Source organism: Eurosta solidaginis, chromosome 2 (genome assembly GCF_040869045.1).
Source record: "Eurosta solidaginis isolate ZX-2024a chromosome 2, ASM4086904v1, whole genome shotgun sequence".
NCBI lineage: Eukaryota > Metazoa > Arthropoda > Insecta > Diptera > Tephritidae > Eurosta > Eurosta solidaginis.
This window is the reverse complement of record NC_090320.1, coordinates 299,733,886-299,753,237: the sequence shown is the minus strand read 5'-3', so window position 1 is coordinate 299,753,237 and position 19,352 is coordinate 299,733,886. Positions and strand designations below refer to the sequence as shown.

General features: G+C 38.2%; 2 protein-coding genes across 7 annotated transcripts in view; one reads left to right on the top strand and one right to left on the bottom strand.

The window, feature by feature from the left end:
• dpr3 (defective proboscis extension response 3) overlaps positions 1-19,352 on the top strand; it is a 663,598-nt gene that overhangs the window by 20,189 nt on the left and 624,057 nt on the right. The window lies entirely within an intron of this gene.
• Positions 1-19,352, bottom strand: part of LOC137241287 (SUN domain-containing ossification factor) — a 140,332-nt gene that overhangs the window by 21,288 nt on the left and 99,692 nt on the right. For 4 of the 6 annotated variants that reach the window (XM_067768741.1, XM_067768740.1, XM_067768739.1 and 1 more), the window contains 2 exons: positions 13,199-13,380; positions 7,710-9,937 (listed from right to left, as the gene is read on the bottom strand). In XM_067768741.1, the coding sequence (XP_067624842.1) occupies positions 7,710-9,937; positions 13,199-13,380 (2,410 nt within the window). Of the gene's footprint in view, positions 1-7,709; positions 9,938-13,198; positions 13,381-17,456; positions 17,631-19,352 lie in introns of all 6 variants that reach the window. The other 2 variants (XM_067768743.1, XM_067768742.1) reach the window with 2 other exon arrangements.

The following is a 19,352-nucleotide window of genomic DNA, read 5'->3' as shown; positions in this document are numbered from 1 at the left end:
AAATTTGTAATGGGTCTGGAAAAGGGTCCAGCCAGGGACAAAATTTTTTTGGAAAATGTAGGCTCAACTTTCGAGAAAGTGGTAGCGATAGCAAATACAGCAGAGTACATTAAGCAACAACAAGAGGATATTATACAAGTAAAACAGGAAGAGCTAAATTTTTTGAAGAAAAATCAGAAGTCGCAAGCAGAGCAAAAGAAACAGCAAAATTGGAAAAACAAGTCAAATCAAGGCCAGCCGAAACAGCAACCATGCGAAGTGTGCGGCTACACTAACCATAGCAAAAGTGAATGTAAGTTTAAGAATTATAAATGTAATAATTGTAAAAAAAGGGGGCACCTAAAAAAAATGTGCAAAGAGAAAAGTTTAAATTTTTTGAATAATGCAGACGAGTTAAGTTTATTCTCACTTAATAGTGCGAAAGATAAACCGATTGTTGTAACCATTTTTGTTGAAGGCAAGGCTATTGATATGCAGCTCGACACAGGGTCAGAAAACAATGTGATGTCGGAAGAGACATACAAAAGCCATTTTAGAAAAAATAAACTAAATGAGATATCAATTTTGTTGAAGACATACAACGGTGGCAGTATTGTGCCGCTTGGTGAGTTTGAGGTGGATGTACACTTTAAAGAGCAACGCAAATGCATTTCATTTTTGGTTATTAAGGCCGGCGGTCCGCCTTTGTTAGGTCGAAAATTCTTAAACAGTTTTGGTATTGAATTATCTAGCTTACATTTTTCTAAACAAATCAGATGCGACGTCAATGTCTTACATAAATTTTCCAAACTATTTGATGGGTCTTTGGGATTATTTAAGAAGAGTAAAGCCCATTTACATGTAAAGGAAGGCACCGAACCGAAATTTTTTAGGCCTCGACCATTACCTTTAGCGATTAAAGAAAAAGTTGAAAAGGAGATAGACAAGTTAGTAGAACTGAAAGTTTTGGAACCAGAGGATTATTGCGAGTGGGGGACACCGATTGTTCCAGTGCAAAAAAAAGATGGGGGAATTCGAATATGCGGTGATTTTAAAGTGACATTAAACCCACATCTGCATGTGGAAAAGTATCCCTTACCACGTATTGAAGAGATTTTTGCCAAGATGCACGGCGGGGTGAAGTTTGTAAAACTGGATTTAAGTACAGCGTACCAGCAAATCGAATTGGATGAACAATCTCGCAAATTCACAACAATTTCGACGTCAAAAGGCCTTTTTCAGTATACAAGACTGATATACGGGTTGGCATCCGCACCCGCCATTTTTCAAAAAAATATGGACACACTATGGCATTGAGGGCGTGGTAGTATTTCTCGACGATATACTAATCATCATCATCATCCTCCTCAACTCCTATTGGAGCATAGGGCCTCGACCACCGACTTAAATCTTATTCTGTTAGGTGCAGTTCTTGTGATGTCATTCCACGTATATCCTGCGTCTTCGAGTTCTTTATCCACAGTTCTGCGCCAAGTTTTCGCAGGTGCACCAGGTCGTCGGCTTCCTTGTGGATTCCATCGCAATGCTTGTCTGGCTATATTTACTGGAGGTCTTCTGAGAGTGTGACCAATCCACGACCATTTACGCTTGGTTATTTCTGTGGTAGCCTTAGGTTGATTTGTTCTAGACCATAAGTCGTCATTTGAAATTCTTTCCGGCCATCGAATTTTCAGGATTCGGCGCAGACATTTATTAATAAAAACTTGTAGACGTTTCTGAATTGAAGTTGAGCTTTTCCACGTCTCGCAAGCATAAAACAGTACTGATTTAACATTCGAATTAAACAGTCGAAGCTTCGTTTTTAAAGATATTTGGCTGGACCTCCACACGTTTGCCAGTTGCCCAAAAACCATTCTTGCTTTGTTTATGCGAGACTGAACGTCCTCATCTGCACCGCTCTTATTTGAGACAATACTACCAAGATAAACAACGGACTCTACACCTTCGATTTCATTTTCGTCAACCGTAAGCGTCAATGGCCTTGATGAAATACTATAGCCGCATCTTATGACTTTGGTTTTCGCTGTATTGATGCTTAGTCCGGCCTCCTTTGCATGTGTGTTGACAGCTTCTAAATTGTGTTGAAGGTCAGTACTTCTGTGGCTTAGGAGACAGACATCGTCTGCATATTCTAAATCCCCTAGCTGAGTGAAAGGCGTCCACTGTACACCGTGTCCACCATTTTCTGCGTTCCTCATAATCTCGTCTAATGCCAAGATAAACAAGAGCGGGGAGAGTATGCATCCCTGTCGCACCCCGCTTTTAATTTCGAAGGGTTCTGAGAGGCGCCCATCGTGACTGACCCGGCACTTAAATTCGGCATACATTGCCTTTATAATGTTGATTATTTTATTGGGCATCCCTCGTTTTCGTAGTATTTCCCAAATATATTTCCTGTCGAGACTATCAAAAGCCTTTTTAAAGTCGATAAAAAGTAAATAAGCTGATGTTCTGTATTCACAGCATTGTTCAACAATGATTCGGACGGTATTTATTAGATCAACACAGGATCGGTTTTGTCTAAAGCCAAACTGATTTTCTCTTAGAGTTCGATACACCGCCTCTTCAATTCGGGACAGTAAGATCGTGGAGAACACTTTGCTAGGAATCGAGAGTAAGGTGATACCTCTGTAGTTGTTACAATCAGAGGTATCTCCCTTTTTTGCGACTTTTACAAGTATGCCTTCATTCCACTGACGAGGGTAGGATTCTTCTTCCCATACCTGACGGAAGATTGGAAGTAAGGTTTCAGCTGCGGTATCTGGATCTGCTATGAGGTATTCAGCATATATGTCATCAGTTCCTGGGGCCTTGCCCTTTTTTAAGGACTTGATTGCTGAAATTATTTCATTTTTCGTAGGGGGCGCGCTGTTTACCCCATTGAAGTGGGGTTGGCTGTTGTAGTTTGCAGCAATAGTGTTGGAATTTAAGGTCGCTTCACCTACAGGATTATTTAATACTTTCTTGAAGTGTTCCACCCATACACTCATTTGTTGTTCGCTTTCAGTAATAAGATTTCCGTTTAAGTCTTTTACTGGTTTTTGACCACTCCTGTATTTTCCGGTGAGTTCCCTACTAATCTCATAGAGTTCCCTCATATTATTTAATCTGGCTGCCGTTTCAGCTCGACTTGCTAATGTGTCAGCCCATTCCCTCTTGTCTTTTCTAGCAGACTTCTTAATTTGCTTGCATTTTTCTTTATACCTTGCGGCTAACTGCCTTGCTTCCTCCGTGTCATTGTTGTTCGTCCGTCTGAGAAGCGATTCTTTAATTTTCCGCCGCTGTTCAATAAGTGTCCACGTATTATTTGTTAGCCATACTTTCTTTGCTTTGTTTTTGTGTCCAAGGATACTGCTACCAAGTTCTTGGTAGATATTATTAACGGAGTCTAGCCTGTCACCTGTACTACCACTCATGTTTACCTGTTCAACACGTTCGCGTACTGCGGCATTAAAGGCATTTTGATATTCTTCATGCTTTAGTTTCTCAATATCAATTTTCTTGCTAATTTTTTGAAGGTTTTTCTGTACTGCGGCTACCTTAAATCTGAAACTACCAGCTACAAGGTAGTGATCGCTACCAATATCTGCTCCTCTTTTAACGCGCACATCTAGCAAGGATGACCTCCATCTGCTGTTTATTAGTACGTGATCAATTTGGTTATTAGTGCGTTGATCCGGAGACGTCCATGTTGTTTTGTGGACTAATTTATGTGGGAATAAGCTTCCACCGATCACCAGACCGTTTTCACAACAAAATTCTATAAGCCTACTACCATTGTAACCAACGTCAGACTTCTTACTCGAAGACTTGAAAAAGTGTTAGCTCTGTTAAGTGAGGCAGGGTTAAAGTTGTCTAAATCGAAGTGTGAGTTTTTTGTTGACGAAATTAAATATTTAGGGCATATTATAAACAAAGAGGGCTTGCATATGGATCCTGATAAAGTAAAAGATATTAGAGGCGCTAAAGAGCCATCAAACGTAAAAGAGCTTCAATCTTTGTTAGGGGTGATAAATTTCTATAGAAGATTTTTACCTAATTTATCTACTTTGCTTCACCCACTTTATCAGTTGTTGCAGGCGAATACAAAATTCGAATGGTCAAAAGAATGTTCGGAAACATTTTCAAAACTTAAAGACTTATTGGCATCAGAGAAATGCCTAGCCCATTTTTGTCCCGAAAAAAGAATTAAATTAACGGTGGATGCTAGTCCCACGGGAGTAGGTGCGGTTCTAACGCAAGTAGAGACTGGTGAAATAGAGAAACCAATAGAGTTTGCTTCAAGAACATTGTCGGATACTGAAAAAAGGTATTCGCAACTTGACCGAGAAGCATTGGCTATACTGTTTGGGGTAAAAAAGTTTCATCAGTATATTTTCAGTAGGCATTTCACCTTGGTTACTGACAACAAGCCGTTACAACACATTTTTAGTCCGAAAAAAGGAATTCCAGAAATGGCGTCAAATAGATTGCAGCGTATTGCTCTAACGCTATCAGGTTATCGTTTCGACATTGAATACGTCAAGTCTAAAAACAATATAGCAGATTATTTCTCGCGAAACCCCGACAGAAGTGCCGAGGATCAATGCGTTTTGCCTGATGATGTTTATGTAAATTATTTTCAAGAGCTTGGTGGACGAAGCGAAATGATTAACCTAGAAAGCATTAAAACAGAAACTGCACAGGATAGTACGCTACAACGAGTAAAGAAATTTCACCATGAGGGATGGCCAGAGAAATGTCGGGATCCAGAGTTGATACCATATTTTAATAAAAGATTGGAATTGGGCGAAGAATCAGGTTGCTTATTTTGGGGGTTTCGGGTTGTGGTTCCAAAAGCATTGCAAAATAAAGTTGTCGAATTTTTACATGCGACACACATGGGAATTGTGAAAATGAAATGCATGGCTCGTGAGTGTTGTTGGTGGCCGAACCAGGGAAAAGATTTGGAGAAGGTAGTAAAAAGTTGCGAGCCCTGTTAGTTAATCGTCCGAACCCACCAAAGCAAGAGCTTCTCCCATGGAAGAGACCCCAGGAAGTATGGTCGAGAATCCATTTAGATTTCTTTGGACGTTTTAAAAACCGCTGGTGCTTAATCGTTGTAGACAGCACAAGTAAATGGGTGGAATGCATAGACATGGGAACGAATATAACTAGCCGAGCTCTTATAGCAGTTTTGCAGAGAAATGTTTGCACGGTTTGGGTTACCAAAATGCGTGGTTTCGGACAATGGTACGTCGTTCACATCGAATGAGTTTACCAATTTTTTGAAACAGAATGGAATTACACATGTAACATCTCCTGTAGGTCTCCCACCCACTAATGGTCAGGCGGAAAATGCGGTTAAAACAGTTAAGACCGCGTTAAAACGGAATTTACTTAATACACCGTTGTCTGACTTCAACAAAGTTCTGAGTAATTTTTTGTTAGATTATCGAAATACTGTACATGCTAGTATGGGCGTATCTCCAGCCTACATTATGTTTAATAAAAGGAAATTAAGATGTCGATTAGACTTACTCAATGGAAAGCGAAATGTTGTTAATCTAACCAATACTGAAATCACAGCATTTGTTGAAAAAAAGAAAAATGAACAAAAGAGATATTTTAAAGGAAAGCAAAACAACAACTTTAACGTGTATGACGCGGTGATAGTTAAAGATTATTCGGTTCCTGGGAAAGTAAAATGGACAAAAGCTGTGATTTCCAAAAGAATTGGAAAGCAAATGTATATTGTAAAAACTTACCATAATAAATCTTGGAAAAGACACGCAAATCAAATTATCTTATCGCAAAAAGAATCATCGCACTCATCACTAGATGATCCACTACAACCTTTAACAAATTTAAGTAATGAAAATCAAAACATATTAACTAATAATTGTGGTCCCGATGATACAAGTACAGACAAAAATACAACAACAACTACACATACAAGTAATAACGTACCCAACGATATTATTTGTAATGAGAAAACGAAGTCACGGGAACCCACTACTCATTATAATTTAAGACCGAGAAAATAACAATTTCTTGTCAAACAAATTTATGTATCCTAAGCGCGAAAGTCTGTATTAAAATCATGTATATGTTACCAATTAAGAAGGGGGTATTGTGAGAGATAAGCTAATACATAAATCGTAGCGTTAAGTTGAACTATGTAAACATGCCATTAGGTTGAGTTCTTGTATATGCCGATGTGGCAATGCTATAACAAATGTCAAATAAAGAAACAAAAAAAGCGCTCTCTTCCGGGTTGCAATTTATACGAAAACGAAGTTTGTCCTTTTTCATTTTAATATATCTTAATATATCACAAGAGTGTAAGCAGTCCCTGGAGAGAATCGGGACAGGGATAAGCATACATCTATATTGGGTCCCAGGGCATATGGCAATAGATGGGAATGAAAAAGCGGATGAACTAGCTAAAAAGGGCGCATCCCTTGAAGCTTGCTCCGTAGACGTCCCAATTAGACTGGGCGAGATTAAGCGAAGGCGAGAGGTGCACATAATCGACCAAGCAGGAAAGGCATGGGTTCAAGCGCGGGGCTGTAAAGTGTCGAAGATTATGTGTAGGTCTTACAACCTTAGACTAACAAAGTTGCTTCTATCATTAAAAAGAGAGGACTGTAGACCCATGACGGGTATTCTTACTGGACACTGCCTTCTGGCGTCACATGCCTTTAAATTAGGCTTGGTCAGTGATAGCAGATGTAGAAAGTGCGGGTTGGAGGAGGAAACGATCGAGCACGTTTTGTGCTCGTGCCCTGCGCTTGCCAGGCTAAGACTCCAGCTATTAGCCGTGATACAGCTGTCATATCTAGAAGCAGCAAGTGGCTTAAGTCCTAGGAAGCTTCAAATATTTGCCAAGAGGACGGAGTTATTTTATAACATAGGTCCTGGTTTTTGATAGGGTTTTTCAATTTGGTCGTTAAAAAAAAAACTTCTGGTAACACTACGGACTCATTAAGTCTATGTGAGGTCCTCATGGACTGGCCAGTTCAACCTAACCAGTGGATAAGACTACATTGAACATTCACACAACATTGGTGTCGAGTTTTCCCTCACCGCCCCACAATTAAACACAACTCAAGCTGAAACTAAAGTTGACATTTTTTCGTGGGAGCTGTCATCCTAACGGTCTTATTATTTGCCTTATAGCACACACATCAATATGCCTCTTGCTTTTCTAAATAATCTCTCTACACATCGTGGTCATCTAGTCATTAGCCCTGCAGTTAGTTATGTATGTCGTACTCCTCCTTTTTCTCAACCTAAAGTCAACAGAACGCTGTGGAAAAATGTAACTTAAGCTTTGAGTTAAATGTTGATTTCGTTAGCTTTGGGCTGGTTTTTGCGGTATTCTGCCTCTGTAAGTTTGTGTAAATCGAAATGGCAGGAGGGCTAATATCAAATCTACCCACAGCCCGTTAAAACCGTGGAAAGCCTCAGCTGCGATAATCAACTTTAGCCACCGGGCCGAACACCTCGCGCATCTCTTGAGCCAGTACTGGCTGCCAGTAGTGATTTTGGAATTCTGCTGGCCTCTTCTGAGTTTCTGGATAGATGGGAATGGCACCAGTTCACCTAGCGCAAAACTTTAAATATATGCCTTTCTCGATGAAACGTGACACGCGGTGCAATGTATAAGCTTTGGGATGAAGGAAACGGGGTAGGTATGCATTAAAAAGGGTTTCTTAAGTACATACCTTAATACGATTGGATAGGCGTATGAAAACGCTCTCCGATTGTGGACCACTGGGTATTTTTTGCTGTAGATTCACACCCGGCTGATTGGGTTGCATAGCAGCATCACTAGACGCGCTTCCACTATCTGAACCACCTCCCGGTGCGGTTGTCGTTGAGGTGATCAAATTATCAATATTTTCCCATGAAGAGACGTCTTCTTCGCTGCGTGAACCAAGTGCCGCTGATGGTGTTGTAACAATTGTCGAATGTGTTGGTTGCACTGGTAGAGTATCATCCATACTAGAACCATCGGCGAGCGTATCTGAGCTTGGCATAGAATTTGTTGTTGGCGTGGTAGTAAAGCTGCCATCAATGCTGTACTCACCACCACTAGTACTTAAATCTTCTCTGTGACTGCCGCCATTGATTGGTTCATTTGTTTGGGATTGTTTTTGTTCTTGTTGTTCTGTTATATCTGCAGGTACATTAAATATATTTACATCGAGTGTTCCATCATTGTTGCTATGTGTGTCACGTGTAGTAGTTGTTGTGATATCCATTGTTGTTGTTACAGTATCTTCTTGTGTTGGTGGCCGTAAAAGTTGATCACTTTCAATTATTCCGCTTTCAGTTGTGGTGCTGGGTAAAGCACCATCACCGCTAAAAGTTCCTCCTTGAGCGCTCTCAGTGTTTGCATAGCCGCTGCCTATATTTGTGGTTTCTGGAGTTATCAACTTCTTTTGTGTACCGCCGATTATTCCTAAATCATCCTTTTGCAATTTCTTATCGATTGTAAGATTGAGGGACGGTTCTGTAACAATTTTTTCACCATTCATATCGTGTTTTGATGATGACTTAGTGGTGTTGTGTGTGGCCAGCAGTTGGCACAGCGCGCCCACATATTCCGTTGGCAACATATTCAGGTAATAACTGTGTTTCACTTCCATTTCTAAACGGTGACTTTGAAGCGGTGGTGCACAATTTTCGTTGGCATTTTTCGCTTTCAATACAATGCCATAGTCTTTGGCACATATTCGTGTTCTTTGTAGATCCTTCAATAGCCAAGGTACTTTGAGCAGCGCTTGTAATTGTTGATATTCACAAGAGAGCAAATTATTGATGCGCGCTACCAACGATGGATTACAATCGGTGCAATTGAATTGGCGCGTTGTAGGCGTACGACACTGCGATGAAGTGGAACGAAAGCGCGAAAGTGTTGTATTCAAATGATTTGCTGGTTTGGCAAGCACTTCGGCAGCTTTCTTTACAATTGAGAGCACTGCATCTGATGCAGATTTGAAAAGATTCGTATCAGCACTCTTTGTCTGCACTTGTTGCTCTTGCCCAAATTCATCGTCAAAATCATCCAAATCTAAATTTTCTGCCGTCTCCGTTTCAAAAGCTTCAAATTCTGAAGTGCCGAAAACACGAAAAAGTGACAACGGACAAAAGTGTTCCTTGGAGTAGTGCGAATGTATATCGACACGCACAAATTTACCAAATAAATGTGGATGCAAATCAAAACTTTGTACATTTCGTGTATCTTCCGCTATGAAACGTCCCACATTGGACCAATCGCGCGTTGGGAAACGATTTGATACGGCTACAGTAAAATTTTTCGGTGAAGATGAAAATAATTCAAAATTAGCCAACTCCACTTTTTGTGCTTGTATAGCTTCGCACAGCTCAACCACAAACCAAATGCGATTACCGCATGGACTCAACATGTATTCATCCTTAGATGAGCTCAACACCGCGCCGGCATTGGTTGCATCTACATTGAGTGCAATTATTTTAGCGCCACAATCGGGTGAGGCATAATTTTTATTGCGCATTTTTAGTGGCGCTTGTCGCTTGCCATCACCGTTAGTGTGATTCTTTTTTTGTGCTGCTGTGTTAACCACCTCCTGCTCCTTGGCTTGTTGTTTTTCATTTTCCATTTGCTTTTGCGCCCATTCTGAGAATACTGGTATTGGTACTTCTTCGACAGTTAGATTTACGGTCTTGCTTGCGTTGTTATTATCGTCTGCGTTGGTTGGTGCGCCAGTGGCGGTGGTATGGCTCGCACTATCATTTGGTGTAGGCAAGAGTGTTGCTGGTGTTGTTGTAGGTAATGCGGCAATGGTGACATTAACATTTGGAATGTGTTGCGAATTGTCACTTGAAGTGGAATCAGCGTGGTCTGTTTGTGGTGTAGATTGCAGTTGTTCCCCTCCACCAGAGTCGTCGAATTTTATGATTTCTTCATCTACAAAAGAAGCGTTAACGTTTAGAGAAAAAACTACGCTTTCTGCAGTGATTAGATATAAAAATTTATAATGCCAACCGCCAAAATCAAAGGTGCAATGACGAACGTGCATGGATAAGAAAAATGGAGAACGGTATGAAGCAGTTGGAGTAAGGGAGCATTTTCACAGTGACGGACAGCACTAAGAATTGTAAAGCGCTTGGGAGCCGTGGTCAAACCAACCAAACGGACGATGTGGAAGTTGAAGACAGTTCGCTGGCATGAGGTTTTCCGCGAGAACCTTCGCTACTGCAACCGGTAAGAGAGAAGCGAAATAAAGGGGCAGCGATTGGCTGCAAGCCAGGAAGAGATGGAAATAAAGAAGATAAGCCTTTAAAAGGCAGCCCGGATACAGAAGTGGGTGGATCAGCTGTCTTGAACAGGTCAACGTGAGCTAATGCTGATACTCCAGACATACGAATCGAGTAAGGCGCTTCCAGCCTGCGCTTAACATGTGCCATTTAAGTCGATGGTATGCAAGAATATGAGTTGTTTCTAACATCCAAAGGCAAGGCACGAACGCACTGTTTGAGGTGATTGATAGAGAGCAGATCCCCGGAGCAGCAAAAAGTAATGCAGTCTTGTTTTAACAGCTTTGTTCCCCAGTTACTTATGGTTTCCCTCATGTGAGCCTTTGTGAATCCACAGAAGGGCTCTGGCCAATGGAGTGCTGCTAAAACACGTATTTTCGTTAGGTAGTCTGCCTTTTGATTACCTTGATGTCCCTAATGTGGGCACCCACCCTTCAAAACACTTGTTTTTGGCTCCCAGATTATTTCGAACACCAATGCATTTATCCACCAGCTTGGAAGTAACTCTGTAAGACTGCAAGGCGCGTAAGTCCTCGAGGATAAATCTCTCTCTCTATCATAAAACAAGTAAGAAAGGCTAAGTTCGGGTGTAACCGAACACAACATACTCAGCTGAGAGCTTTGGAGACAAAATAAGGGAAAATCACCATTTAGCAAAATGAACCCTGGAATGTGTTTCTATGACATGGGTTTCAAATGGAAGGTATTTAAGAGTATTTTAAAAGGGAGTGGGCCATAGTTCTATAGGTGGAACGCCATTTCGGGATATCGTCATAAAGGTGGACAAGGGGTGACTCTAGAATGTGTTTGTACGATATGGGTATTAAATGAAAGGTGTTAATGAGTATTTTAAAAGGGAGTGGGCCTTAGTTCTTTTCGAGATATCGACCAAAATGTGGACCATTGTGACCCAGAACACCATCTCTCGGGTACCGCAAATTTATTTATATATGTAATACCACGAACAGTATTCCTGCCAAGATTCCAAGGGCTTTGGATTTCGCCCTGTAGAACCTTTTTATTTTCTTCTTAATATGGTAGTTGTCACACCCAACTTACTAAGTTTTTTCTAAAGTTATATTTTGCGTCAATAAACCAATCCAATTACCATTTTTCATATCTTTTTCATGTTTGGTATAGAATTATGGCATTTTTTTCATTATTCGTAATTTTCGAAATCGAAAAAGTGGGCGTGGTCATAGTCGGATTTCGGCCATTTTTTATACCAAGATAAAGTGAGTTGAGATAAGTAGGTGAACTCAGTTTAGTAAAGATATATCGATTTTTGCTCAAGTTATCGTGTTAGCAGCCGAGCGGAAGGACAGACAGTCGACTGTTTATAAAAACTGGGCGTGGCTTCAACCGATTTCGCCCATTTTCACAGAAAACAGTTATCGTCATAGAATCTACGCTCCTACCAAATTTCACAAGGATTGGTAAATTTTTGTTCGACTTATGGCATTAAAAGTATTCTAGACGAATTAAATGAAAAAGGGCGGAGCCACGCCCATTTTGAAATTTTCTTTTATTTTTGTATTTTGTTGCACCATATCATTACTAGAGTTGAATTTTGACATAATTTACTCATATATTGTAAAGATATTCAATTTTTTGTTCAAATTTGACTTAAAAAAATTTTTTTTTTTAAAAATGGGCGTGTTCGTCATCCAATTTTGCTAATTTTTGATTTAGCACACATAGTAATAAGAGTAACGTTCCTACCGATTTTCATCATGATATTTTCAACGACTGCCAACTTACAGCTTGCAAAACTTTTAAATTACTTTCTTTTAAAAGTGGGCGGTGCCACACCCATTGTCCAAAATTTTACTAATTTTCTATTTTTCGTCATAAGATCAATGCACCTACCAAGTTTCGTCGCTTTATCCATCTTTCGTAATGAATTATCGCACTTTTTCTGTTTTTCGAAATTTTCGATATCGAAAAAGTGGGCGTGGTTGTAGTCCGATTTCGTTCATTTTAAATAGCGATCTGAGAAGAGCACCCAGGAACCTACATACAAAATTTCATCAAGATACCTCAAAATTTACTCAAGTTATCGTGTTTACGGACGGACGGACAGACGGACGGACGGACGGACATGGCTAAATGAAATTCTTTGTTTGCCCAGATCATTTTGATATATAGAAGTCTATATCTATCTCGATTAGTTTATGTCGTTACGGGTTACCGTTATGCGAACAAAGTTAATATACTCTGAGTTCTGCTCAGCTGAGTATAAAAAATATGGGGAAGCATCCCATTGGTATCGATTTCCTGAAGTTTAGCCCATAAATGCTTGAGACTATACATTGCTTCTTCAATAAACCACAATATGTGGTAGATAACTTGAGGGACAAAACGATTCACGATCGAATAAGGGTGAGTAGTCTAGGGTTTGATGATAGAACCCGATCACTGAATGTTATTTACGACAGTCTGCTTTGCTTGCACCTGTTTTGGCGATTTCGAGTCACCATGTGTTTGCTCTCATAACAGCACGAAACTGCGAGCTGGCTGATTAATCCTTAACAAGGTCGTGGTTAGCGTACATAGATCGATTTCTGATCACAGCCAATTACTCCAGCTTACCACACGGTTTCCGCAGAGGCCATGCTCGGTTCGCTAAACAAATAATATCAGTATTCACGCAGAGGGGAGTGGAGACGTTGCCATACAGACAAGATAATAATCGATTCGACGCTGGCAAAAGCAGTTGAAAGGTTTAAAACTCGAACTACCTACACTGCGGAAAATTAAGCTCAACAACGAAGAAAGATAGACAAGTCACTTTCTTATTCGCACTCCCACTCCCAAACAAGGATTTTTAATATATCACAAAGCAGTTGAGAATTGTAAATTTTAAAAGTGGCTGAAGTGAGTGCACTTCTAAGAACTTATAACAACTTACCGTTCCTAATCACTTCACTGCTTTTCTCCGACATTTCCATGGTATGATTTTCATGCTCCCGCGCTATAGTCTCTTTAGCAGCATCAATAACGAGCGCATCGATATTGACGCGAGTTGGCTCTAAAATCTCGAATGGCAAGTCTGTCACGGTGATCGTAGGGATTTCTCTGATATCGGGCAGACTGCAAATAAAATAAAGATAAAATATAAATAAACTTCATAATTAAGATAAAGAATTATTATTTATTAAAATATATATATATATATATGTATATAAAAACCTACTAAAAATTGGTTAACGGAATCAGAGCAATATTTAGCTACAACCATGACAAAAGTATAAGAAGGTAAAGCCATTCTCTTCTTGGCGTCCACAATTGTTTTTTTGATTTAAACAAAAAATTTTTAAATCATTCTCCAAAACTATGTGGGAATGCCAATCCAAAGGAAACGCGCGAAAATATTTGATTGCTTGACTTTTTCAAATGCCAGATACAATCATCATATGTGATCCGGTCTATGAAAATGCGGCTTATGACTAAAAAAAAATGTTTCCACTTTTTTTCTGGTTTCGATAGTTTTTGAGACGCTCTTTCATGTGGTGAAAACTAGAAAGTCCTAACTTGCTTAGAAGTGTACTAAAAATGTAGAGAAAGAAGAGCACAAATGAAAGACGATGAAGCATTTGGTTCCTTCGATGACACTTTGGTGGCTGGTTAAGCATCCTCAGATTTTTTTGATAGCATTTTTTTCGATGGAAATGGAGCCAAAATATCGGTCAGAAAATGGTTTGTGCTTTGCCTTTTGGGCATGACTGTTCATAACAGCTGTTTCTCACAATTTCTTTTTTGAGTCATAAGCCACCTTTTCATAGGTCGGGTCACATATATTATTTCTAATTGCTGTTTTTTTGTACGGGTCCCTTTTTCGCTCTCATTTGGAATCCAAATCTATAAATAAAGTTTTGGTTGTAAAGTTGGAGATTCGGGCTATTAGGGAGCTTTGGGCAATTTTGGTCGTAGTGCTTTTGTTTAGCTATATTTTATTAAAATAATTTGTTAAAAATAAACGATTGTGAGCACACAAAGAAATCATTTTGTACTATGGCACTATTGTGAATATTTGCACTGCATTACCGGCAGTTGCTAGATGTCAGCGTAAGATGTAAGTTTTAATTGATTGAGCTGTTATGATTTCTCTTGATATTTGATAAGATACTTTTATAATGGTTGCGCAAGATGCGCATGGGTCCGGCTCGTGTTTATAAATTCTAACAAAACAAAGGAACATTTTTTCGAATTTGTTACAGTTCGGGTTCCTGGTGTGGACAGTGTGGAGGCAGCTTCTTTTTCGCAGCTTGATTTGCCTGGTGGTGATGGGAGGTAGTGTGTAAATCTCTATGATTTTTATTGGCTCAGTGTTTGTGAATATTCTCTGAAGGATGAGAATGTGGTGCTCGGCTGAAGAAGTTTGGGCACAGTAACTGGTGCCACACTACATATCTATCAAGGGTAACAGTGTCCTGGTCCTTGTTTATTCGGGATACACAGGGTCTTACAGGCTCATTATAATTTTCCTATATCAGCAAGCAACTTACTTGCAGGACCTGTAACATCATCGCAATAACCGATTCACCTTGTTCTTTGAGGTTTAATTCATCATCTATGGGACCAGAGTACTAGACCAACCTCAACAGAAGTTGCCGGCGTAGTTCTTTTCATCCTGTCCTTATACTGCTGTTGATGTTTTAACAGGCCTTTGCATTGCATCAGAGTCCCTAATCAGAATTAGAAGGCATGGATGCTTGGTCTCATATGGAGACACGCCACGTGATGATCAAACATCACGAGGGAAATCATTCTGCATAATTAAGTGTAAAGCCTGCTATTCCAGATCAAAGAAAAGCCGAAATGACGGGCATCTACCTGTGAACTATTTTGGCTTTTCCTGCGGTTTCTAAAAAATTAAGTTTTAATGAAGCGTATCATTGAGCTGCATCAAACTTTCACTCCAACGTTAAGGGATTCTTCTCTACAATAAGAATAGAAAACTTTATAGAAGAACATATTCTGTACAATAACATTTAAAAATATATGTTTATTTATTATATTTTTTGTGATGAAAACAAAACCAAAAAAAGTAAAAATAAAAAATTAAGAGCAGTGAGAGTTTTAAAATTTTTTCAAATGTCAAAATGCCTCTCACCGGTCTTAACTCGTAATATTTTTATCATGGCTAGAACTATAAATATTGATAGAGATGGGAATGGGGTAAATACCCAAATGGTAAATATCCGGTAAATTAGTTATATTTGGTAAAAATGGGTAAATACCCAAAAGAAGGGTAAACATATTCTTTTGGAAAATATGGGAAACAAACACAAATTCAATCCGAAATGAAGCCGATTTGCAATATATTGGTGGGTATTTATCCATTGCGCTATCGGTCGAACTAGTTTAAATCTGTAATTCAGGGTTTTTAATAAATTTTTACCTAATAATGCATGCCGTTGTAGAAATTTTAGTTAACCCAGCAAACATTTTAAGTCAAAAAAGAGTCAGAAAAAATATCTAAATTGGAACGTTTACAAGAACATTTCGGAGGCCGGAATTAAATTATTTCACTTCTTGCAATGGTCGTCCTTTATGAGCCTATTAACATATATCATTTGAGCCTAAATAAGAGTCCTATATGAATCTTAAAAGGCTTTTGAACAGGTCATATATATCCTCTACTGAAACTCTTTCCGGCGTCATTTTTAACGCTATTGAACTCCAATATATGACACCATTTGGCCTATTTATTAGACATCATCATCAGAAAAAAGAAAAACAAGAAAACAAGAGTAACAAAAGTGTGCAATTGTAATTAATTTTTTATTAAAATGGAATATTGTCGCAATAAAATATGAAATTTTTTCCAAAATCGCAAATTAAAAATTATTGATAAATGATAGTTTTTATGATTTCTAAATTTCCCACTTATTTTGGACCCATTTCGAATTCTTATATTACGAGTGCCATGAGCATGTTTGCGTAAATATGTGTACCCTATTCAGATTCAGTAACTGTGAGTTTTAAAATGTAAATTTTTTCTTCATATATTTTATATGAAAAATGTGCATTCAAAAACTCACACTTACTGAATACAGCCCCTGGGTTCCAATATGAGTCAGATATATGTGAAAAATATAAGCTCAAAAATGCTATCACCTAAGAGCCTGTTATGAATCTAATTTGATGAAATTATGAACAAACGAAAAATATTAAAATTAGTAAACTAGGCAGCTCCGGAATAAAAACTCAGACATTTTTCTGCGGCAATTTATTTTATATAAAAATGTAATTTAATTAATACTAATTCCTAAAAGCCCTGAAATAAAAAAAATAAAAAAATAAATGTAAGGCGCGATAACCTCCGAAGAGATCTAAGGCCGAGCTTCTCTTCCAATTTGCGTCGTGCTCCTCTTGATTTTTCCCTACAAATTGGCCGGACGGGACCTACATGTTTTATGCCGACTCCGAACGGCATCTGCAAGGCAGATGAGTTTTCACTGAGAGCTTTTCATGGCAGAAATACAATCGGAGCGCTTGCCAGACACTGCCGAGGGGCGACCCCGCTTAGAAAAATTTTCTTCTAATTGAAAAATCTTATTTCTAAAATTTTGATGTTGCTTTGCCCGGGAGTTGAACCCAGGGCATACGGTGTGATAGGCGGAGCACGCTACCATCACACCACGGTGGCCGCCATAAGACTTATATTAGAGGCAAAGAATGAGCTGCTTATGAGCCTGCTAGAAGTCATATCGTATTCACTTTAAGCTCCTAAATGAGTTCATAATGAGTGCAAATGATCCAAAATTTAAACTGCTTTCGGACTAATTGTTGACTCCGAATGTTTGCTGGGTTGTTTGTTCAAAATTAAAACGAAACATATATGTATGTAATACTCCTATATTGCTAATATAAAATACTCGCAATGTGTTTTGAATTTGAAATCAAAACAAGACAGCCTACATATATGAAACGAAATTATTTTAATTTCAAATGACGTGTACATTTAATTGCTGAATTGTAATTCTAAGCAGCTTCGATTCAAATGATTTTTAAATATCCAAAAAAAGATACAAAAAAGGAATATTCCGGGTATTTTCCTGGTATTTACCCATAAAAATGGTAAACATCCGGTAAAATCCTATCTCTAAATATTGACGCTTATCAAATTTTTCCAATTCACGTGTTTTTATTTACATATTTACCTGAGAAACATTGTTGAGATGGCAATCAACTGCGAAAACCAAATCACCCAAAAGAAGATTAAGAACATAGTCAAATTAGTTTTGACTTTCTTCATTTCATCACAAACGAAATTTGTTACAACTTTCAGCAACATTTTTATGTTGTTTTTTATTTTTAGTTTTTGCACACAACTTCTAAAGTAAAATTATATACATACGTAGAGAAATATATACCCATATGCAGCATTCTGGAGGAGTTAAATGCTTTTATTCAAAAGATAACTAATTTATTAAATCGAGTGACTCTAAAACTGTCTAAAATTGTATTTAGTACGTTATTATAAGCATTTATACGAATAGCCCTCTAAATCAGTCACATTTAGGTAAATAAATAAGTAACAAAAGTGTTAATAAGATTGTCAACAACAAGTTCCACGTGCACGCTCGTAGTACGACATGTGAGCTATGAGCGTTGCGCGCTGTTAAAAAATAACCACGTCAGTGTTAAAACTGAAAAACCTACATAAATACTGCCGAGATAACAATTAAAGTAATCGAAAGTTCTGGTAAACAGACAATTGCATACATATGAACGCTTTTGCAATTAAAGCTACATAGTGGTACCTTCATACATATAACGTATGTATGTATGGCCTTAGATAATAAAAGTATATATTTTCGTAGAGACAACAAAACATATTTTAGCAACAAATTAAATATACAAAAAAAATAAATAAATAAAAAAACAGTTAACTAAACTCAACAAAAAATGTTATCTGAAATCGTATTTTTACCATATACAGCAGCGAACAGAAAAATATTACTTTTTATCAAATTTATTCAACTAAATTCTTTTTATATTTTCGATAATTTAAGAAAAAACTAAAAATAAAATTAAATCGATTTTTAATCGAAAAGTTATACGCTTGTTATTTAAAAGTTTGATTTATCATCGCAAAATTATCGGTATTATCAATAAGTTTTCGGTTTGTTATTGCACTGTTACCAATTTCTTATCGAAGTGTTATCGATTACATACCTAAAGTTTTCGATATATTATAAAAGGACATCAGTTTGTTTTAGGGAGCTTACAGAATTTTTATGGGGGTGTTACCAATTTGTTATCGATGTTTAAAATGTATGGATTTATCATTGAAATTGTTGTCAATTTGTTATCGGATTGTTATACATTTTTAATTGGAGTGTTACCGGTGTGTTATTGACATGTTATCGATTTGTTAACGACAATCATAGGCTTTTTGTGATACAGATACCTATAATACTTCAATATAAAATCTACGAAAAATGTGTAACCCTTCCATAACAAGCCAATAAAAACCAATAAAAAGCCGGTTACGGCTAAGTCGGCGATAATTATTAATTATCGATAATAAGCCGTTTATAAAACTATATCTGTTGTTAGCAATAACAATTATTATTATTAGGCCTGGAAGCACTGCGACCTTTGTGAGATCTATTGTGCATGACCTCTCAGCTTAATTTTGTATGTGGAGGATTTTAATGTATCTAAGGCTTTTAACGCCATATCACATAGGGTTTAAGAGTCACACCACCTAGATGGGAGGGTCTCTGCCTTGCCAGAGCGACGCATTCGAAGATAATGTGAACCGGTGTTTCATCCTACAGCACACAGAAACGATAAATTTGAGTATCGGATAGATTTAACTTACTTAGGTGATATCGTAGACCACAGTGTCCCGTATAGAACCCAGTGAGACATCGTAGGTCCTCCCTGCTTAGATTAATGAGTTTGGCTGATACTTTCGTTTTCGGAAGTATAAACAGTTTGGCCTGTCCTTTGCCCTGGGCAGTCAATCCAGTGATGTTTGAATTGTTTTGTTTCCCAGTTACTTATGGTTTCCCTGCTTTTGTGAGTCCACCAAGGGGGTCTGGACT